Below are 23577 nucleotides of genomic sequence, written 5' to 3' on the forward strand. Positions count from 1 at the left end.
TACATGTCTATGGTTTTGATCCAATTAAGACTTTACTATAAGCCCTGTATGATTGAATAACTTGTTGGTGCTAACTGTCCCAGTTCACAAGTGAAGAACTAGCTTCTTGGATAAGCTACCTGTTACGATCCCAATTGATATAACTGGACGGAAAGATCCCAGAATGCTACCCTGCCTCAAAAGACTAACTTTTTTTAAAAAAAGTAAAACATGGAGGAATAAAGTCACAGGACTGCTAATTAGTTCTAACAAGGAAGAAAACATTTACTAAACTTGAAAGTTAGATTATTATACAATACTGCTTTACTCCCCCTTTAGCTTAACAATTACACACAGGTTTCAAGATTAACACCGATTACAAAGTACATCTTAAATTGCAATGGTCTCATTAACACGCTTTTAAGCACACACAATGTCTGTAGTCAAATACACATTGTTCTGAAACCAAGTTGATGATGCCTGATGGTTTCTCCTCAGAATCTCCCAGATGATATCACTGAGAGTTTCCAAACAACACTCCCAAAATATGACTTTAAAATCTTCTCTCGTAATAATGCTTTCCCTTGGCGGTTTGCATTCCAAATTACATTTTTAAACAAAGCTGCCGCTCCACTAAACAGTGAGTCCAGTCCAGAACTTTGCACTAGCCGCTTTAGGGTTTCTTTGTCTTGACGGCTGTACAAACTGTTCACAATTGCTTTAACACACAATTCCCAGACTGTATTAAAATGACATCAGAACATTCCATTTACCTCTGAAGTCTGCTGTCCCACTTTAAAGCTAGTTACTGCAATTGTCTCTTTAACTCCGAGCATTTTGTTTACTCTTCCTTGATTTTTCTCTCGTCTCTGTTCTCTTAACTTCAGTCGTCTTTCTGTCCCAATTCCCTGATTATCTGGATTGTATCTTGTTCCTTAGGAAGCATACATCTTTGCAACTCCCTTGTCCTGCCCTACTTTTCCTGGAAGAGTTGACAGCTGTTGAATCCCCAGTGTCCTGTCTCTAACTACAATCAAATTAGCTAAACTAAAACTTAAACGCTTTTCTATCTTTATAAGGCTCCAGTTGCTAAGCAACCACTGCTAAATTGCTTATTCTCCATGCCGTAGTCCTCTCTAAGCACAATAGAAACACAGTTGGAACTTAACCAACCCCCACATATGCAAACATAATTGTCCAGCATGAATCTTGCTATAGGTTTTACCCTTCCAGGCACAGAAACATTAGAAATAAGTATAGTTTTAAGTGGGTTTAATTTAATGTTTACCAATACAAATATAAATCCCTTAAAACTATCTTTGTTATCCTAACACTGCCCAAGAGCAGCAAAAACCCAAGATGGGGGCAACACGGTAGCACAGTGGTTAGCACAGTTGCTTCACAGCTCCAGAGTCCCAGGTTCGATTCCCGGCTTGGGTCACTGCGGAGTCTGAACGTTCTCCCCGTGTCTGCGTGGGTTTCCTCAGGGTGCTCCAATTTCCTCCCACAGTCCAAAGATGTGCAGGTTAGGTGCATTGGCCATGCTAAATTGCCCTTAGTGTCCAAAAAGGTTAGGCGGGGTTACTGGCTTACGGGTGTGGGGTACGATTTCCAAGGGCCGGTGCAGACTCAATGGGCCGAATAGCCTCCTGCACTGTAAATTCTATTATATGAGAATGTATCTGCAAAAAACTGAATTATAGTAGAACATTTTTAAATTTACCAGGAAAGTATATTTACTAAAACCTTACTGTTGCAGTTCAAAAATAAATATCTCCCCAACCCCTACTCTTACCCTCCCCCCCCCCCCCCCATAAGATGCAATGAAAAGTGTGCAAGCTATGCATGAGCCAAGCCACAAGCTGACCTGTATGCTTGTATGCTCTAACTTTAACCCTCATCACTGGCTCTTACAGATTGATCTTCTTGGGATTGCAAATACTGTCCATTTCCTGCTATTTGGAAAGCATATGGTTGTCAGCAAAAATGGGATACCCGGTCTCACGTCCTGCAGGTACTTTAATGCATTACTTCTATATTGTGCAATTTTGGTACTGCATTTGCAAAATGAAATGTAAAATCAATGAGCTAGTTTGTATTGCTGAATGAGTTAAGCATCGATAATGTAGTGAACTGGAAGCTCTTGTTTAAAACGGGCTGGGCATTTTGCTGCTAGCGCATTGGGTGGTGTATCAGTTGTTACACCTGTAGTTTTTGCTGAGAATCGTATCATTAGTCGTTCATCACCTGGGAGTGACCTGGCTTTCTTGTCAAATAATGCATCTTTTGAAATGGATGCTAGAATGAGGCTCTGTTCACCTCCACTTCCTCCACTGCACTACTTCTTTGTGAATGTTTTTAGTTTCTATTCCACAGCTCGCAAAATTAGGGTGAAATTCATCTTGACATGAATTTGCCAGGCATGACCCTTATCCATCAAATAGCCTGTGCTAAGCTTGGCCCTTTGAACATTCTCTCCCTTTAGATTAATTATTTTTCAAAAAGGCCCCTCTATCTACCCCTTCACCACCATGACATGCTGGACCAAGTGGCCACAGAGATGGGAATGAATGATTTTAACCCAGGTGTTTGCCAATGCAATTGTTTTTGAGCTGAATGTACAAGAAGTTTGGCAACTACTTGGCTAAAGCAAAAACGCCAGAGCTCCCTCATCGCCCACCCATCTCACACTGGGGGATTAAACCTTTATCTTTCCAACCCCCCAATCTCTGGTGTTTCTTATTGATGCTCTAACTGAATTTAACTCGTGCCTATTTTGCAATTATTCTTTTATTTGACACATGGATGTAATTTGCATTTGGGTAAATGCTTTATTCCTAGCAATGTTTTAATGTAAAGTGTTGTCCATGACTAGAGTAGTGCCCTCACCTCTTGAGTCAGAAGTTTGAGGGCTTGGGTCTTAACCCAGGCTACGTTCCAATGCATGATGAATGCCCTTTGTCTGAAGTGCCCTCTTTCTGTGATATTAATTTAAGCCCTGCCTGCCCCTTGGGTGGATGTAAAAGTGACATTCCAAAAGAGCTGGGTGGCCTGATGTGTCTCGACCAACATCACTGAAACAGCTTATCTGGTGATTGGCTCATTGACTCCCACATTTTCCCTACATTAAAACCTTGACAGGAATTCAGAAGAGTTTCATTGGACGTGAGGGATTTTAGGACGTCCTAAGGCTCTGAAAGGTGCTATTATGAATTTAGTCTTTTGTGTTTGTACAGCACAGAACAATTGCTACATGTGGAGTTGTGGACCAGTTTCTTTGAAAAGCTGCTGAATGCAGGAGATGCACCCTCGATCTCGATACTGCGTGACCTACAGCAAGCAGTGAAAGAAGTCATTGAACCAGATTATGAGATGCTGTATAATGATGCTTTCATACCAATGTCCTATCATTGTTGAATATTAGATGATTTGTAACACTACTGTTTTTTCAGTATCATATTTTTCTAATCTGAATAAAATTGTTGTGTATGCTTTTTTTTTTACTGTAATGATCCAAGTTGCTTGCTTACTTAAATAAATGTTGATGGTCCACCTTTTCAGCAAACTCCGATCCTTTCTTTTCTTTGAGATCCACTAGCGTGTTGCAGACTGGGGATTAAATCTGGGGAATCTTCCAGCCCTCTGGCTTAACAGCTCACTAATAGAGGAATATCTTATCCTATGAATTTGGAACCTATTATGTACTGCAGAAAAAATGCTTTTACAACTTTCTAGGTTTTTTTGGTACCCTCATTAAAGACGGTAAATAAATGTACATAAATGGAAACCAACCCATTTTTCCCACAACACAGCACAGTAGTGGAGTTGCTGACCCATTCAAATCAAAGGTTTTCACACCATAATTTCTCTGGCCTAAGTTAGGTGATCTCAACTAGTGGAGGTATTAAATTAGCCTCCCTGCATCACTGGGTTAGAAAGGGAACAAGTATCAGGATTCCCACTCCTGATTCCCCTGCCTAGCGATCCTTGCTTGAATTGTGTGTCAGGCTGTAACTTCCACTATTGTACCTGTTGTATATTGGGAAAGTTAGGGGTAGAAATCACTTGGGTGAAATATGAGATTGACAGTTATGAATTTGTATCTGCAAGGAGAAATATTGCATAATGGAAGGAAAGACTGATGTTATCAAGTGTTTATTCTTGGGAAATGCATATCACTGGCAAGGCTGGATATTGGTTGCTAATCCCCAGGCACCCATAAAGATGGTGGTGGGCTGTCTTGAATAAGTACCAACAATGCTGTTGGGTAAGGACTTCAAGCTATTTGTGATCTGGGAACTGTGTTGTGTGGTAGAGATTGGCTAATCTCCTGTTATGAGACCTGCAGGGACAATCTGATTAATCTCCCCATGAGTCTCATGGAGTACGAGCTCCCCCGCTGAGAGGCGGAGGGCCATCAGTAGGCTCACTAATTCATTACCATAAAAGCCGACCCAGGAAGGAGCCGAGTTGCAGAGTAGACTCAACTGGGACTTTTACTTGTAAATAACTTAATTTTTGGAAAACAAACCATTTTTTGACTCGACTTTTCGGACTCTCCATGACTAAATTGGCAATGATGATAAAGCGGAGTACAGTCAACGCTGCTAGCCATTTGGAGTACAACCACTTCACATCACAAAGGAATTAGGTTTGCACTGTTTTGAAAATGCCACTCTTTGGCATCCTATGCTTTCAATGCGGGTGCAGAGGACTGGATTTTTTAAAAATCGAATACTATCGTTGGGAATGATTACCAGACGGTAATTATTCTGACTACCTGTGTGGCCGCGACTCACAGCATCATCATAAAGAGCCTAACATACCCCATGGCCCAGACCCTCAAGAAGTTCGAAGAGTTTGTAACGCTCCGGTACCAATTTAATGCGGCCGAGAGGATCGCAGGGGGTCTGTTACCGGGTTTTGGTGTGACTGCTCAAACTGACAACGTTTTGAGACTATGGGTCATCTCTAACCGAGTTGCAACCGGACCATCTTGTATGTGAAGTAAATATTATGGCGACAGCTGAAACTGCTGACCGGTCTGTTGCTGGACCTGAAAAAGGCCCTCGTGATCTCTAAGGGAGAGCACAAAGAAGGGAGTCCAGGAACTCCAGGGGATGTCAAGGATGGAGGTAAACATTGTAGGATGCACCCCTCCCCCCCCCCCCCCCCCCCCCCCCCTTTCTGGCGAACAGTGCACCCGAGGACTAGGACCCCAGAACCTCACCCTGGCCTGAACACCATTTGGACCAGGTCCGTTGGCTAATGGTGGCTACAGTCAGGTGGGACACCTCCCCAGAAGCGATGGAGGATGATCCAAGGCAGTGCCACACTTGTGGCTGGTGAAACTGCAGGGATGGGAAACCACAGGTCAGCCAGCAAACACGCCACCGCACCCGAATGAGAAGCCAGCCCAGAACCAGGACCCCCCACTTGGGACAACTGATGACTGGGACGAGGAGTGTATGCAATTGCCATGGCATGAGTTGCCCCTATTGGGATTACTGTCCAGCTGAATGGCCACTTGTTAGAGATGGCGTTGGGGTGGTGGAACAGTGGTGCAGAGGTTAGCACTGCTGCCTCACAATGCTGAGGACCCAGGTTCGATCCCAGCCCTGGGTCACTGTTCGTGTGGAGTTTACACATTCTCCCCGTGTTTGCGTGGGTCTGACCCCACAACCCAAAGATGCGTAGGGTAGGTGAATTGGCCACGCTAAATTGCCCCTTAATGGGGAAAAGATATAATTTTTTAAAAGAGATGGAATTGGATATGGGGGCTGCACTTTCAGTAATGGAAGGGGGGGCGCAGTTTCAGTAATCGGGGAGGGGGAAGCGCAGTTTCAGTAATCGGGAAGGGGGCTCCAGTTTCAGTAATGGAAGGGGGGTGCAGTTTCAGTAATCGGGGGAGGGGGGGCACAGTTTCAGTAATCGGGAGGTAGGTGTCCGCGAAAGTCAGGACAGGAGTTCAACAGTTAGGTTTGAAGGACACCAAAGCACACGACTTATAGGGGGATCCCCATAGCCATAGCAGGCATGCAGATGACTGGTTATTGGGCAGCAGTCCGTTAGGCTGCCGTTAATAATAGTGCAGGCCCCTGGGCCATGTCTACTGGGCCACGACTGGTTACAATGCCTCTGGCTGGACTGGCAACAGATCTTTCGGATGGTAATCGGAGGACTTTCCGAAGTTTTGGGAAAGTACCCAGAAGTCGTCCAGGATTAAAGCCTTGGGTGGGGGCATTCGAGCGAGCTAACTTAAGTCGATTAGTGAGCGGAGGTGTGGTGGGGGGAGGGGCTGTGAACATTGGAGCCTGGCGAGATGGTTTTATGGGCCAAGAGGTGTGAAAAGGTGGGGAGGGGATCAATGCTGGTTGAGAGTTTCTAGAGAGGAAATGCAAGGGGGAGTTCTGGGAAAGGGGAGTCAATGATAACAATGGCCGGGTCAGGCTCATGGGGCAGGGCCCGGAGTTACGATGATGGTGGATAGGAAGGGGGGGGGGTGGTGAGACACCCCTGGTTAGGATAGTTACATGGAACGTGAGGGGGTTGGGAGGCCCAGTCAAGAGATCATGGATGCACTAAAACCTGACGAGACGAACACTTGTGCGGAGATTATGAATTGACCATAAACAAGGCCTCCTCGACAGGTACCCAATGTCGCGGATCACAGACTTGTACGTGAAGCTGGCTGACGGTCATTTCTTTCCCAAGCTTGTCATGAATCACGTCTATCTTTAGTTGGAGTTGGACGCCAATTCCAGGCAATACGTAATCATTAATTTTTTTATTTAAAAATAAATAAATTTAGATTACCCAATTCATTTTTTCCAATTAAAGGGCAATTTAGCATGGCCAATCCACCTACCTGCACATCTTTGGGTTGTGGGGGCGAAACCCACGCAAACACGGGGAGAATGTGCAAACTCCACACGGACAGTGACCCAAAGCCGGGATCGAACCTGGCACCTCGGCACCGTGAGGCAGCAGTGCTACTCACTGCACCACCGTGCTGCCCTATACGTAACCATTAATACCCACAGTGGCCTATATGAATACACAAGATTGCCATTTGACGTGTCATCGGCTTGTGCAATTTTTCAGCGCGTTTTGGAAAACATCCTGAGAGGGTTACCGCATGAGGCGGTCTACTTGGACGACATTCTGGTGACGAGCAATGTCAAGGGAGCTCCTGAACAACCTGGAGGAAGTCCTCTGACAGTTTTCCGAGACAGGCTTCCGCCTCAAGAAGGAGAAATTCGTTTTCTACGCCAACAAAATTACGTACTTGGGATGTCTTGTGGATCTGGACTGACTACACCCAGCTGAGGAGAAGGTGCGGGTGATAAAGCAAGCCCCCGTTTCGGAAAACGCGGCAGAGTTACGTCGTTCTTGGGTCTCATAAACTACTCGGAATTTATTCCTGGCCTAGTGACCATCCTCGCCCCACTACACGCATTGCCGAAGAAGCACCAGGTCATGTTCCCAGGCCAGGGCAGACAGGCCTCTCTCCAGGATCTGCAGAACGGACACACAAGGGTGCCAAAAATGAAGATGCTGGCCAGAAGCTATGTGGGGTGTCCAGGCCTGGATGGTGCAAACGAACAACTGACCCAACCATGCATCACATGTCAAGAGCAGCAAAGGTTCCCGCCAGCCGCCCCGCTGCATCCGTGGGAATGGCCAGGACGGCCTTGGGTCCACCTACACACCAATTTTTACCAGGCCTTTCCAAGGGTCAATATTTTTACGCGTGGTAAACGATCATTCCAAGTAGCTGGGAGTCCATTGGATTATCGTCCACCACATTGAAGGCTACGCTTGAGAAGCTACAGCTCTCCTTTAGCACCCACGGGGCCAGTGGAGACACTGCACCAGAAGAAGTCTTCTAGCCACACTGCCCCGGTACAGCCCCTGGCGTCTCTGACACCGAGATGCAAGAGGTGGCGGACTGCGACTCAGAGATGGCTTCCATCATTGCTCTCGCCAGCGATCAGTCACCTACGGTACCTCCAGGCAGTCATCGCAAAAATGACATTCCCCGACACACTACACGCCCCTCGACCCGCCCCTGCAGCCTTGGGCAAAGAGGAGTAGATGTCCTCCTGCGCTCCCTTCATATGAGGGACTTGTGAGCTTTGGGGGTGGAGGATGATCCCCACGCGACCCATGGCGATGACACGATTAATTTCCCGAAGAGCATCATGGAGTACGATCTCCTCCGCTGAGGGACATACTTTTCTTTTTGGTAAATAAATCATTTATTTGACTCGCCTTTCTAGACGCCTCCATGACTACTAAAACTCCATCTTTCTTTGATGCAGGATTTCTTATTTGTAGCAAGTATTTACCCATGTCGAACTATATGAGTTAAGAGTTTTTGCTCTCCAAGATCGATCTCTCACTCCCTGCTCAGTCCTGTGATCTGACATCAATAATACATCAGCATCGTGTATGCTTCTGATAACCTTCTATAGGAACAATTAGATCTTGAAGCAGTCTTTGCTAACTTTTCACAAGATGGGGGCTTTGATGTCAAGGTTAACATTTATTATCCAACCTTAATTGTCCTTGAGGATCAGGCAAACTATCTTCTCAACCACTGTGTGAAGTAGGTGCATCCTTCGTGCTATTAGGTAGGGAGTTCCAGGAGTTTTGATCCAATGCCGATGAAGAAACTGTGATCTATTTCCGAGTTAGGATGTTGCACGACTAGGTGTTCTCATGCACTCGCTACCCTTAACTACTGGATTGTAGAGGTGAGGGATTTTGGGAGCTGGTGCACCTGGTAGATTGTACACTGCAGCCAGAGCGTGTAGGGAGTGAATATTTAAACTGAAATTAAATGAATGAAATGAAAATTGCTTATCGTCATAAGTAGGCTTCAAATGAAGTTACTGTGAAAAGCCTGCGTGTGAAACTGGCGGATGGAGCGTTAATCAAGCAAGTAGCTTTGTCCTGGATTGTGTCAAACGTGGATGTTGTTGAGAGTTGCACTCATTCAGTCACGTGGAGAGTATTCCATAGCAATCCTGACTTGTGCTTTAGGGAGTCAGGAGGTGTATTACTTGCTCCAGAATACTCAACCACTTACAACCTGTTTTTGTAACCACAGTATGTATGCGTCTGATCTAGTTCAGTATCGTATTGATGGTGGGGAATTCACAATGATAATGCCATGATTTTTCACTTGAGATACTCAACAAGGTAGACTTGTTATTGGTGGGGGGGGGGACATCTTTTTCTTCCACTCCCCTCACCACAAAACAGTTGACAGGGCTTACAAACAAGTAAATGGTAATATACTAACCATCTACTCATCCCACTCACTACCTTATGGGATATCCTTCCCCATGTGCTGAAATATCTGCGCGAACATCCATGGTAGAAAGCTGCAACCCTGAGTAGATGTCATCCTCAAATTGATGGACAGCCAATGATGACATATCTAACCAGTGCAAACTCCACTGCAGAATTTGCAAGCAGTTTAGACCAATTCTGATTTACCATCTGTAAGATTCTCTGGATCTCTTGGAGTACACTCTCTGTCCCGCAACAACATCTGGAGGAATTAACTCCATGCTTGCAGAATCTCTTTCCTGGTGGACTCTGGTAGAAACTGATGAGTGACTTTAGGATGCGGACCCTTTGCCACCTTCGCCAGCCTTGCTGCTATGGGTAGTCTGACCACGAGCACGGAGTTCCGGTGGCATTGCTCAGAACGTACAATCCTCTCCACTATATCGAGTTGGCGGTCCCGATTATGCTTTCAAGATTTCTGGACTGGAATAGGTTTACAAACTGCAGCAGATTACAATGAGTTTGTCACCAAACTAAGTATTTTTAATAAGACAGAGGTAACCCGCTTTTGTAATGCCATTTTCAATAATGCTACATTTTTCAAACATTTCATTTGATGTAAGTTTTTCAGTTCCTTTTTTTAAATGTTTCCATATCAAAACAAAACGTTAAACTAACAGGTTGATTCCACCTGTGGAGCCCGTGGAAAAATCAATATTCCTGAACCAGTGCAATCTCAGTTTCTATGGGGAGCTATTCCAAGTACATTGGGCAGAGCCTGATTTCAGGTTAATTGAATCTTGAAACCATGGAAAAGATTGCAGGAGCCAGAATGTTTTGGGGCATAACTCACTCATGCTTAAAATCCCCCAATCCTTTCAGCTAATTCAACAAGCAGAACTTGGACTACTCCATTCTCCCTCTACCACTGCCCCCTAATCAAACAGCGGTTCTCACCTCCTTCAAGAAGACCACCGTCATACCAGTGCCAAAGAAGAACCAGGCATTGTGCTTCAACGACTACCGTCCGGTTGCCTTGACATCTATCATTATGAAGTGCTTCGAGAGGTTGGTCATGTGACACATCACCTCCATACTCCCAGAATGCCTTGATCCACTGCAATTCAGATACCACAACGGGTCCGCAGCAGACGCTGTCGCCCTGGCACTACACACATCCGCGGAGCATCTCAACAACAAGGACTCCTACATCAGACTCCTATTCATTGACTACAGCTCCACCTTCAACATTATAATCCCAACCAAGCTCATATTAATGCTCCAAAACCTAGGACTTGGCTCCTCCCTCTGTAACTGGATCCTCGACTTCCTGACCTATAGACCACAATCAGTAAGGATAAGCAACACCTCCTCCACGATAGTTCTCAATACCATGGCCCCCCAAGGTTGCGTACTTAGCCCCCTACTATACTCCCTGTACACACACAACTATGTGGCAAAATTTGGCTCCAGCTTCATCTACAGGTTTGCTGATGACACGACCGTTGTGGGTTGGATCTCAAACAACAATGAGTCAGAGCACAGGAAGAAGATAGAGAACCTAGTGTCATGGTGGTAACGACAACAATCTCTCCCTCAATGTTAGCAAAACTAAGGAGCTGGTCATTGACTTCATGAAGCGAAGTATCGTACACTGCCCTATCTGCATCAATGGTCTGAGGTGGAGTTGGTTGACAGCTTCAAATTCCTAGGTGTGCACATCACCAACAATCTATCCTGGTCCATCCACGCCGATGCTATAAGACCATAAGACATAGGAGCAGAATTAGGCCACTAGGCCCATCGGGTCTGCTCCGCCATTCATGGCTGATATTTTCTCATCCCAATTCTCCTGCCTTCTCCCCATAACCCCTGTTCCACTTACTAATCAAGATTCTAACCATCTCTGTCTTAAAGACACTCAGTGATTTGACCTTCACAGCCTTCTGCGGCAAAGAGTTCCACAGATTCACCACCCTCTGGCTGAAAAAGTTCCTCCTCATCTCTGTTTTAAAGGATCGTCCCTTTAATCTGAGATTGTGTCCTCTAGTTCTAGTTTCTCCTACAAGTGGAAACATCCTCTCCACATCCACTCTATCCAGGCCTCACCAGTATCCTGTAAGTTTCAATAAGATCCCCCCTCATCCTTCTAAACTCCAATAAGTACAGACCCAGAGTCCTCAACCGTTCCTCATACGACAAGTTCTTCATTCCAGGGATCATTCTTGTGAACCTCCTCTGGACCCTTTCCAAGGCCAGCACATCCTTCCTCAGATACGGGGCCCAAAACTGCTCACAATAGTCCAAATGGGGTCTGACCAGAGCCTTATACAGCCTCAGAAGTACCTCCCTGGTCTTGTATTCTAGCCCTCTTGACATGAATGCTAACATTGCATTTGCCTTCTTAACTGCCGACTGAACCTGCACGTTGACCTTAAGAGAATCGTGAACAAGGACTCCCAAGTCCCTTTGTGCTTCTGATTTCCTAAGCATTTCCCCATTTAGAAAATAGTCTGCCGAAATTCCTCCTTCCAAAGTGCATAACCTCACACTTTTCCACATTGTATTTCACTTTAGTAATGGAGAGGGATAGGTGCGTGCAACAGGGCAAGGTATACAATTGGGGGAAGGGTAAATACGATGTTGTCAGACAAGAATTGAAGTGCATAAGTTGGGAACATAGGCTGTCAGGGAAGGACACAAGTGAAATGTGGAACTTGTTCAAGGAACAGGTACTACGTGTCCTTGATATGTATGTCCCTGTCAGGCAGGGAAGAGATGGTCGAGTGAGGGAACCATGGTTGACAAGAGAGGTTGAATGTCTTGTTAAGAGGAAAAAGGAGACTTATGTAAGGCTGAGGAAACAAGGTACAGACAGGGCATTGGAGGGATACAAGATAGCCAGGAGGGAACTGAAGAAAGGGATTAGGAGAGCTAAGAGAGGGCATGAACAATCTTTGGCGGGTAGGATCAAGGAAAACCCCAAGGCCTTTTACACATATGTGAGAAATATGAGAATGACTAGAGCGAGGGTAGGTCCGATCAAGGACAGTAGCGGGAGATTGTGTATTGAGTCTGAAGAGATAGGAGAGGTCTTGAACGAGTACTTTTCTTCTGTATTTACAAATGAGAGGGGCGATATTGTTGGAGAGGACAGTGTGAAACAGACTGGTAAGCTCAAGGAAATACTTGTTAGGAAGGAAGATGTGTTGGGCATTTTGAAAAACTTGAGGATAGACAAGTCTCCCGGGCCTGACGGGATATATCCAAGGATTCTATGGGAAGCAAGAGATGAAATTGCAGAGCCGTTGGCAATGATCTTTTCGTCCTCACTGTCAACAGGGGTGGTACCAGGGGATTGGAGAGTGGCGAACGTCGTGCCCCTGTTCAAAAAAGGGACTAGGGATAACCCTGGGAATTACAGGCCAGTTAGTCTTACTTCGGTGGTAGGCAAAGTAATGGAAAGGGTACTGAAGGATAGGATTTCTGAGCATCTGGAAAGACACTGCTTGATTAGGGATAGTCAGCATGGATTTGTGAGGGGTAGGTCTTGCCTTACAAATCTTATTGAATTCTTTGAGGAGGTGACCAAGCATGTGGATGAAGGTAAAGCAGTGGATGTAGTGTACATGGATTTTAGTAAGGCATTTGATAAGGTTCCCCATGGTAGGCTTCTGCAGAAAGTAAGGAGGCATGGGGTAGTGGGAAATTTGGCCAGTTGGATAACAAACTGGCTAACCGATAGAAGTCAGAGAGTGGTGGTGGATGGCAAATATTCAGCCTGGATCCCAGTTACCAGTGGCGTACCGCAGGGATCAGTTCTGGGTCCTCTGCTGTTTGTGATTTTCATTAATGACTTGGATGAGGGAGTTGAAGGGTGGGTCAGTAAATTTGCAGACGATACGAAGATTGGTGGAGTTGTGGATAGTAAGGAGGGCTGTTGTCGGCTGCAAAGAGACATAGATAGGATGCAGAGCTGGGCTGAGAAGTGGCAGATGGAGTTTAACCCTGAAAAGTGTGAGGTTGTCCATTTTGGAAGGACAATTATGAATGCGGAATACAGGGTTAACGGTAGAGTTCTTGGCAATGTGGAGGAGCAGAGAGATCTTGGGGTCTATGTTCATACATCTTTGAAAGTTGCCACTCAAGTGGATAGAGCTGTGAAGAAGGCCTATGGTGTGCTCGCATTCATTAACAGAGGGATTGAATTTAAGAGCCATGAGGTGATGATGCAGCTGTACAAAACTTTGGTAAGGCCACATTTGGAGTACTGTGTACAGTTCTGGTCGCCTCATTTTAGGAAGGATGTGGAAGCTTTGGAAAAGGTGCAAAGAAGATTTACCAGGATGTTACCTGGAATGGAGAGTAGGTCTTACGAGGAAAGGTTGAGGGTACATGGATTACGGTAAAATGATATAGTGTAGATTTATTTGTTCTTAAGGGCAGCACGGTAGCATTGTGGATAGCACAATTGCTTCACAGCTCCAGGGTCCCAGGTTCGATTCCGGCTTGGGTCACTGTCTGTGCAGAGTCTGCACGTCCTCCCCGTGTCTGCGTGGGTTTCCTCCGGGTGCTCCGGTTTCCTCCCACAGTCCAAAGATGTGCAGGGTAGGTGGATTGGCCATGATAAATTGCCCTTAGTGTCCAAAATTGCCCTTGGTGTTGGGTGGAGGTGTTGAGTTTGGGTGGGGTGCTCTTTCCAAGAGCCGGTGCAGACTCAGGGGGCCGAATGGCCTCCTTCTGCACTGTAAATTCAATGATAATCTATGATTAATCTAGGACAAAGGTTCGGCACAACATCGTGGGCCGAAGGGCCTGTTCTGTGCTGTATTTTCTATGTTCTATGTATTTCATTTGCCACTTCATTGCCCACTCTCCTAGCTTGTCCAAATCCTTCTGCAGCTCCCTTACGTCCTCAATACTACTATCCCTCTACAGATCTTTGTATCAACTGCAAACTTAGCAACAGTGTCTTCAATTCCTTCTTCCACATCATTAATGTATATTGTAAAAAGTTGTGGTCCCAGCACAGACCCCTGAGGCACACCGCTAGTCACCGGCTGCCATCCTGAAAAAGACTCCTTTATCCCCACTCTCTGCCTTCTGCCAGTCAGCCAATCCTTTATCCATGCCAGGATCTTACCCTTAACACCATGGGCTTTTAACTTATTTAACAGTCTCCTATGCGGCACCTTGTCAAAGGCCTTCTGGAAATCTAAATAAATCACGTCCACTGGTTCTCCTTTGTCTAACTTCCTTGTTACCTCCTCAAAGAACTGTAACAGATTTGTCAGAGACGACCTCCCTTTGACAAAGCCATGCTGACTCAGTACTACTTTATCATGCACTCCCAAGTACTTCGCGATTTCATCTTTAATAACAGACTCTAAAATCTTACCAATGACCGAAGTCAGGCTAACCGGCCTATAATTTCCCATCTTCTGCCTCCCTCCCTTTTTTTCTTTTAAATATGTTTATTCAAATTTTTCCAACAACATTTTTTAACAAACAAGCCCCCCCCCCCCCCACCCCCCCATAACAAAAAGAAGAAAGAACACAAACACCACAATCAAAAATAATAAACTCCTTATACATTGGGTTTCTCCCGCATATATTAACCCCCCCAGATGACATTCAAAAGTACCCTTGGGGACCCCCACCCCCCCCCCCCCCCCGCCCAAATACCCCCCCGAAAGAGACACCCCCCCCCCCCCTCCGGGTTGCTGCTGCTGCTGACCTCCTCCTAGCGCTCCGCAAGATAGTTTAGGAACGGTTGCCACCGCCTGAAGAACCCCTGCACAGACCCCCTCAAGGCAAACTTTATCCTCTCCAGCTTAATGAACCCTGCCATGTCATCTATCCAGGCATCCACACTGGGGGGCTTCGCATCTTTTCATAATAGCAAGATCCTCCGCCGGGCTACCAGGGACGCAAAGGCCAGGATACCAGCCTCTTTCGCCCCCTGCACTCCCGGTTCGTCCGTTACCCCAAATAATGCCAACCCCCAACTCGGCTTGACCTGGACTTTCACCACCTTGGACATAGTCCTCGTGAAACCCCTCCAGAACCCATCCAGTGCCGGGCACAACCAGAACATGTGGACGTGATTCGCCGGGCTTCCCAAGCACCTCCAACACCTGTCCTCCATCCCAAAGAACCTACTCAACCTCGCCCCTGTCATATACGCTCTGTGAGTAACCTTGAATTGTATTAGGCTGAGCCTGGCGCAAGAGGAAGAGGAGTTAACCCTACTCAGGGCATCAACCCACAGACCCTCATCTATCTCCTCCCCAAGCTCCTCCTCCCACTTGCCCTTTAGCTCCTCTACCGAAACCTCCGCCTCTTCTTTCATCTCTTGATAGATTGCCGAAACCTTGCCTTCTCCGACCCATACACCCGAAATCACCCTGTCCTGAATCCTCTGTGCCGGGAGCAACGGGAATTCCCTCACCTGCCGCCTCACAAACGCCCTCACTTGCATGTACCTGAACACTTTTCCCGAGGGTAACCTAAACTTCTCCTCCAGCACCCCTAGGCTCGCAAACGTCCCATCTATAAACAGGTCCCCCATTCTTCTGATCCCTGCCCGATGCCAGCTCCGAAATCCCCCATCCAGCCTTCCCGGGACGAACCAATGGTTCTCCCGAATCGGGGACCAAACCGAGGCTCCCATCGCGCCCCTATGCAGTCTCCACTGCCCCAGATCATCAACGTTGGCGCCACCACCGGCGGTTTACCTTGTCGGCGAGAGCGGCAGCGGTGCCGTCACCGGCGCCCTCAGGCTCGTGCCCCTGCAGGACATCATCTCCAACCTCTTCCACGCCGCCCCCTCTCCCTCTATTACCCACTTACGGATCATCGCCACATTGGCTGCCCAGTAGTAGCCGCACAGATTCGTCAGCGCCAGCCCTCCCTGTCCCTGCTACGCTCCAGAAACACCCTCTTTACCCTCGGGGTCTTATTTGCCCACACAAAACCCATGATGCTCCTACCTACCTGCTTAAAGAAGGCCTTGGTAATCATAATGGGAAGGCACTGGAACACAAAGAGAAACCTCGGGAGGACCATCATTTTAACCGACTGCACCCTGCCCGCTAGCGAGAGTGGCAGCACATCCCATCTTTTGAAATCCTCCTCCATCTGCTCCACCAACCGCGTCAAATTGAGCTTGTGCAGGGCCCCCCAGCTCCCAGCCACCTGGATCCCCAAGTACCGAAAGTTCCTTTCCGCCCTCTTCAATGGTAGGTCGTCTATCCCCCTTCCCTGGTCCCCTGGATGCACCTCAAAGAGCTCACTTTTCCCTATGTTGAGCTTATAGCCCGAGAAGTCCCCAAACTCCCTTAGGATCCGCATGACCTCCACCATCCCCTGGATCTGCCACATACAGCAACAGGTCGTCCGCATACAGCGACACCCGATGTTCCTCTCCCCCTCCATTTCCTGGACTCCCTTAGTGCCATGGCCAAAGTCTCAATTGCCAATGGAAACAACAAGGGGGACAGGGGGCACCCTTGCCTCGTCCCTCGGTACAGCCGAAAGTGCTCCGACCTCCGCCGATTCGTAGCCACACACGCCACCGGGGCTCTATATAGGAGCCTGACACAACTGATAAACCCCTCCCCGAACCCAAACCTCCGCAACACTTCCCAAAGATACTCCCACTCCACCCGGTCAAAGGCCTTCTCCGCGTCCATAGCTGCCACTACCTCCGCCTCTCTCTCCACCGATGGCATCATAATCACGTTGAGGAGCCTCCGCACATTAGTGTTTAGCTGCCTGCCCTTTACAAATCCCGTCTGGTCCTCATGAATCACCCCAGGGACACAGTCCTCAATTCTCGCAGCCAGCACTTTTGCCAGCAACTTAGCATCCACATTGAGGAGCGAGGTCGGTCTCTACGACCCACATTGCAGTGGGTCCTTCTCCCGCTTCAGAATCAGCGAGATCAGCGCCCTGGACATTGTCGGGGGCAGGGCCCCCCTCTCCTTTGCCTCATTGAAAGTCCTCACTAACAACGGGCCTAGCAGGTCCACATATTTCCTATAAAACTCGACCGGGAACCCATCTGGCCCCAGGGCCTTCCCCGCCTGCATGTTCCCCAATGCTTTAACCAGCTCCTCCAACCCAATTGGCGCCCCTAAACCAGCCACCTCCTGCTCCTCCATCCTCGGGAACCTCAGTTGATCCAAAAATCGTCGCATCCCCTCTTCCCCCGCTGGGGGCTCAGATCTGTGCAGCTCCTCATAGAAGTCCTTAAATACCTTATTTACTCTTACCGCACTCTGCACCGTATTCCCCCTGCTATCCTTAACTCTACCTACCTCCCTCGCTGCCACCCTCTTACGGAGCTGGTGTGCCAGCATCCGGCTCGCCTTCTCCCCATACTCGTACGTCGCCCCCTGTGCTTTCCTCCACTGTGCCTCTGCTTTCCCTGTGGTCAACAGGTCAAACTCCATCTGGAGGCTTCGCCGCTCCCTAAGTAGTCCCTCCTCGGGGGCCTCTGCATATCTCCTGTCCACCCTTAAGATCTCCCCCACCAACCTCTCCCTCTCCCTGCCCTCTCTCTTCTCCCTGTGGGCCCTAATGGAGATTACCTCTCCCCTGACCACCGCCTTCAACGCCTCACAGACTATCCCCACCTGCACCACTCCGTTGTCATTGGCCTCCAAGTATCTTTCAATGCACCCCCGCACCCTCCCGCACACCTCCTCATCCGCCAGTAATCCCACATCAAGACGCCACAGCGGGCGCTGGTCCCTCTCCTCTCCTCTCCTAACTCCAGCTCCACTCAGTGCGGGGCGTGGTCTGAGATGGCTATGGCAGAATACTCCGTTCCTTCCACTTTTCGGGATTAGCGCCCTACTCATGGATCCACTCCCCCCACCTGGTCCATAAACCCCCTAAGCACCTTGGCCGCAGCCGGACTCTTCCCCGTCTTGGATCTGGAGCGATCAAATGCTGGATCCAGCACCGTGTTGAAATCTCCCCCCCATTATCAAGCTTCCTGCCTCCAGATCAGGAATCCGACCCAGCATGCGCTTCATAAATCCGGCATCATCCCAGTTCGGGGTGTATACGTTTACCAGTACCACCCACACCCCCTGCAACCTACCGCTCACCATCACGTATCGACCTCCATTATCCACTACAATATTCCTGGCCTCAAACGACACCCGCTTCCCCACCAGTATTGCAACCCCTCTGTTGTTCGCGTCCAGCCCCGAATGGAATACCTGTCCTACCCATCGTTTTCTCAACCTGACCTGGTCTGCCACCTTTAAATGTGTCTCCTGAAGCATGACCACGTCTGCCTTCAGTCCCCTTAAGTGCGCGAACACTCGGGCCCTCTTAACCGCCCATTCAGGCCCCTCACATTCCAAGTTATCAGCCGGATTGGGGGGCTTCTCACCCCCCCCCCCCCCACCCCCCACTGCCAACTAGCCATCTCCTTTTCTAGGCCAGTCACGTGCCCGCGCCTCCCGCACCCTCCAGTCCACCAGACGGCGGACCCCCGCCCGACCACCTCTCCGATTTCCAGTTCCCCATTGGCCAATGCAGCAGCAACCCTATACCGCCCCCCCCCCACCCCCAACTCCCCCCGCTAGATCCATATCTAGCTCTTTTTCTCTCCCCATAACACTCCCGTAAGTCAGCTGACTCCTGCTGACCCCGGCCTCTCCCGCCTTCCCATCGACCCCCGCAGTGTGGGAATCCCCCCTCCCCTCCTCTCTAGCAGTCGGTGCGCTCCTCCAAGCCCCACCGCCGTCCTTCCCTCGCGCGGGAAAAAGCCCGCGTTTTCGTGAGCCGGCCCCGACCCCTCTGGCGCAGCTCCTTTTGCAACCTTATCTCAATTCCCCCATCCCCGGGCCTCCCCTCCCTCCAACACCGGCGCCCACACTCTCCCACAGTCTCCCCATCAAATCTCTTCACCCATCCCCATCCAGTACCCAACCAAGGGAACATTCCCTACACGTAGTTAAAACCATATATACAGCAGACATCCCCCCCACAACCACAGACCCTCAATTTGAGTCCAACTTTTCAGTCTGTATAAAGCTCCAAGCCTCCTCAGGCGTTTCGAAATAGTGGTGCCAATCTTGGAATGTGACCCACAATCGCGCTGGCTGCAGCATACCGAACTTCACCCCCTTCCGATGGAGCAATGCCTTGGCCCGATCAAAGCCAGCTCTCTTCTTGGCCATCTCTGCACTCCAGTCCTGGTAGATTCAGATCTCCGTGTTCTCCCATCTGCTGCTCCGCTCTTTCTTGGCCCATCTCAGGACACACTCTCTATCCATAAAGCGGTGAAACCTCACCACTACAGCCCTTGGCGGCTCGTTGGCCTTGGGTCTCCTTGCCAGGACCCGTGAGCCCCATCTAACTCCAGGGGCCTCGGGAAAGCTCCCGCGCCCATCAGCGAATTGAGCATCGTGCTCACATATGCCCCGGTATCGGGCCCCTCAACCCCTTCAGGGAGACCCAGAATCCGAAGATTCTTCCTCCTCGACCTATTTTCCAGGTCCTCAAATCTTTCCACCCACCTCTTATGCAGCGCCTCGTGTGCCTCCACCTTCACCGCTAGGCCCAAGATCTCATCCTCGTTCTCCGAGGCTTTCTGCCGCACCTCCCGGATCGCCGCCCCTTGGGCCCTCTGGGTCTCCACTAGCTTCTCAATCGCCGCCTTCATTGGCACCAGCATTTCTGTCTTCAGCTCCTCAAAGCAGCGTTTAAGAAACTCCTGCTGCTCCTGCGACCACTGCGCCCATGCTGCTTGGTCTCCACCCGCCGCCATCTTGCTTTTTCTCCCTCTCACTTTTCGCTGCTCCAAGATCCCTTTTTTCCACCGCTCCACTCCTGGTCCAATCCATATACTGTCGGGGGGACCTTGCTGTCACCTTCCCACACTGGAAGCCGTCGAACAAATGCTGTTGGGGCCCCTCTAGAGAGCCCTAAAGTCCGTTCCCGACGGGAGCTGCCGAACGTGCGACCTATTCAGGCATGGCTGCAACCGGAAGTCACCTCCCCCTCTTCTTAAACAGTGGTGTTACATTAACCACTTTCCAGTCCTCTGGGACCCTTCCTGCCTCCAGTGATTCCTGAAAGATCATCACCAATGCCTCCACAATTTCCTCAGCTATCTCTTTTAGGACCCTGGGGTGCAGTCCATCTGCTCCAGGTGACTTATCCACCTTCAGACCTTTCAGTTTCGCTAGAACCTTCTCCTTAGTAATGGTCATTGCACTCACCTCTGCTCCCTGGTTCTCCTGGAGCTCTGGCATCCCACTGGTGTATTCCACCGTGAAGACTGATGCAAAATAACTATTCAATTCATCTGCCATTTCTTTGTTTCCTATTATTACTTCTCCAGCCACATTTACCAGTGGTCCAATGTCTATTTTTGCCTCTATCTTACCTTTTATATAATAAAAAAAAACTCTATCTTCTTTTATATTACTAGCTAGCTTGCACTTGTACTTCATTTTCTCTCCCTTTATTGTTTTTTCAGTTGTCCTCTGCTTGCTTTTAAAGGTTTCCCAATCCTCTGGCTTCCCACGAATCCTCGCCACTTTGTATGCTTTTTCTTTAGCTTTTATGCTGTCCTTGACATCCCTCGTCAGCCATGGATGACTTGTCCTCCCCTTAGCAAGTTTCCTCCTCCCTGGGATAAATTTCTGTTGTGCCTCCCTAATAACCCCCAAAATCTCCTGCCATTACTGTTCCACTGTCTTCGCTGCTGGGCTCCTTTTCCAATCAACTCTGGACAGCTCCTCCCTTACGTATTTGTAGTTACTCTTATTTAATTGTAATACTGTTAGATCTGATTGCAGCTTCTCCCTCTCAAACTGCAGGGTAAATTCTATGACCAAGAAAGCACATCGGCGCCTATAATTGTCCACCCACATTGATGCTAGGACCAAGAAAGCACAACAGTGCCTATGCTTCCTCAGGAAACTAAGGCAATTCAGCATGTCCACATTGATTCTTACTAATATTTGGCTGCATCACAGCAACTGCTTTGCCCAAGACTGTAAGAAACTCGAGTCATGAACACAGCCCAGTCCACCACCCGAACCTGCCTCCCATCCATTGACGCTGTCTACATCCCCCGTTGCCTTGGGAAAGCGGGCAACATGATCAAACACCCCTCCCACCTGGGTTATTCTCTCTTCCATTGGGCAGGAGATACAATCAATTTTTAATCACAACTATACTGTTACTGAAGGATAAAGAAAATTGTGGACTGAAGACTGTGTAAATATTGACATGCATAGACATATGGAATGAGCTCACTAGTATTCTAGTATTGAGCTAGGTTAAACTATGAGAGAAAGATGCAGCTAAGGGGAACGGGCTGTTAGAACAGGAGGAGTGAGAATGCAAAAGAATTTTGATTGTCAGTGCATCAGGAATGGCTTCATTACAATAACCAGAAAATTTGAACAAGAGATTAACAGCAACAGTGGCAACCGACAGAGGGAGGTAGCAATATTTGTTCTATATAGACCATAGAACTGATACAGCGCAGAAGGGGGCCATTCAGCCCATCTTGTCCATGCTGGCCCAAAGATACCCAGGTGCCCTTACTAATCCCATCTTCCTGCACACGGCCAAAGCCCTGCAGTCACAGCACCTAAAGTGCAGATCCAGGTACTAAAGAGTTTAGGGTCTCTGCCTCCACCACCAAATTGCACAGTTAATTGCAGACACCCACCACCCTCTGCATAAAAAGGTTTGCTCATGTCACCTCTAATCATTCTGCCACTTAGCTTGAATCTATGACCCCTGGTTTTTGAACACTGCCACGAGAAACAGATTCCTCCCGTCTTCTCTATCTCTACCCCTCACAATTTTGTATAACTCAATCATGTCACCCCTCAGCCTTATCCTCCGCATGACATTCTTCCTTCAAATTCTTGTTAGCTTGCCTTTTTGAACAAGATTTTGGTCATTTATGCTTCTTGCCCAGATTGTGCAGCAGTAATGAGAGTAAAATTGTCAGGATTTGCCATAATCCCTCAACTGAAACAGGCAGTAACTTCAGGTGTCTGCACAGGTACAGAATAAAGCAAAAATCCAGATATTGCTGTCAGTGATTCTATGCTCTTCCAGATAGTGCATTACTAACATCCCCTCAGAGTGCAATCCCTAAGTAATCAGTGAATTGGTGTACATAGTTTCTCTGTAAACGCCTTGAAAAAAAACACACCTTTTAGAGGTGAAGTGTAATTGGGTGTTTAAATTGTATTCTAGGGTCAGGATTACTGCTGAGCACCCCACTGGCCCTGAAAAGTGAATACTGATGTTAAATTTCTCCAGTATAAATTCCACATTTTTAAAACTCAGCTTAATTGGATTAAGATAGAAATTGAATATCATTTATTTATCTGAACATTTAAATTAAAGGAAAAGTTTGTAATTTTAAAGTCCCTGATTCGCGCCTGTGTGAATATTTCAACGCGATTGACTACTTACCGTGCTGGCTGGCATCACTGCTGCTGGCCACCTGCAGGTTCCCTTCACTTGGCACCAGATTGAAGCCCCTTTCAGAAAAGGGGCAATCTGTTGCACATCAATCACTGGATCATTGTAGGCAACTTTCTTCAAGGTCAGCAGCAAGTACTGTTGCATCACCATTGACTACAAAATCCAGCCCAATATCTCCTCCTGTCCTGTTAGCGTTGTTTTGTTTGTTAATGCTTCTGTGAAGCTTATTAGAAACTATGTTAATGCACGTTGTTCAAAAAGATTGTTTCATTATCTGTGACTTGACTTAATAACGTGAAATATTGGCATAGGATGTATAGTACAGTATCCCCCAAATCTCAAAATAGAGAAAATAGGAATATTTCCAACATAATCCCAATTTGAGGGAGAGAAGAGCTTCTGCTAGAACCTTCAGGTGAAAAGATTTGGAAAATTGGCCAAAGAGGCCTATTCTGAGAAAATTACTCCAGTTCATTGTTCTTTTTTCTCTTTGAAGTTCAACGGTAAAAAAAGAACACAATTAATTCTATTGTTAGCACTAAGAATTGTAGAATGGTTACTACACAGAAAGAGGCTGTTCAGCCTGTCCATGTCCATGCTAACTCTTTGCAAGAGCAACTCAACTGGTCCTACTCCCCTGCACTCTCTCCTAGCCCAGCAGATCTCTTTAAGTGCTCATCCAATTCCTTTTTGAAAACCATGATTCAATCTGCCTCCACCATACTCTCAAATAGTCATCTTAGCCACTAATTTCATCACTTAAAAAGTTTTTCACATCATGATTGACCCTTTGCCGTTCACCTTAGACTCGAT

General features: G+C 47.8%; 1 protein-coding gene across 3 annotated transcripts in view; it reads left to right on the forward strand.

Annotated features, from left to right (window-relative positions):
- The window catches only part of bub1bb (BUB1 mitotic checkpoint serine/threonine kinase Bb), a 154773-nt gene extending 151229 nt beyond the window's left edge, over positions 1–3544 (forward strand). For all 3 annotated transcript variants that reach the window (XM_072486144.1, XM_072486146.1, XM_072486145.1), the window contains 2 exons: positions 1896–1993; positions 3216–3544. In XM_072486144.1, the coding sequence (XP_072342245.1) occupies positions 1896–1993; positions 3216–3396 (279 nt within the window). In that variant the 3' untranslated portion in view covers positions 3397–3544. The remainder of the gene's footprint in view (positions 1–1895; positions 1994–3215) is intronic.
- The last annotated feature ends 20033 nt before the right edge of the window (positions 3545–23577 follow it).

The sequence above is a fragment of the Scyliorhinus torazame genome, chromosome 2, assembly GCF_047496885.1.
Source record: "Scyliorhinus torazame isolate Kashiwa2021f chromosome 2, sScyTor2.1, whole genome shotgun sequence".
NCBI lineage: Eukaryota > Metazoa > Chordata > Chondrichthyes > Carcharhiniformes > Scyliorhinidae > Scyliorhinus > Scyliorhinus torazame.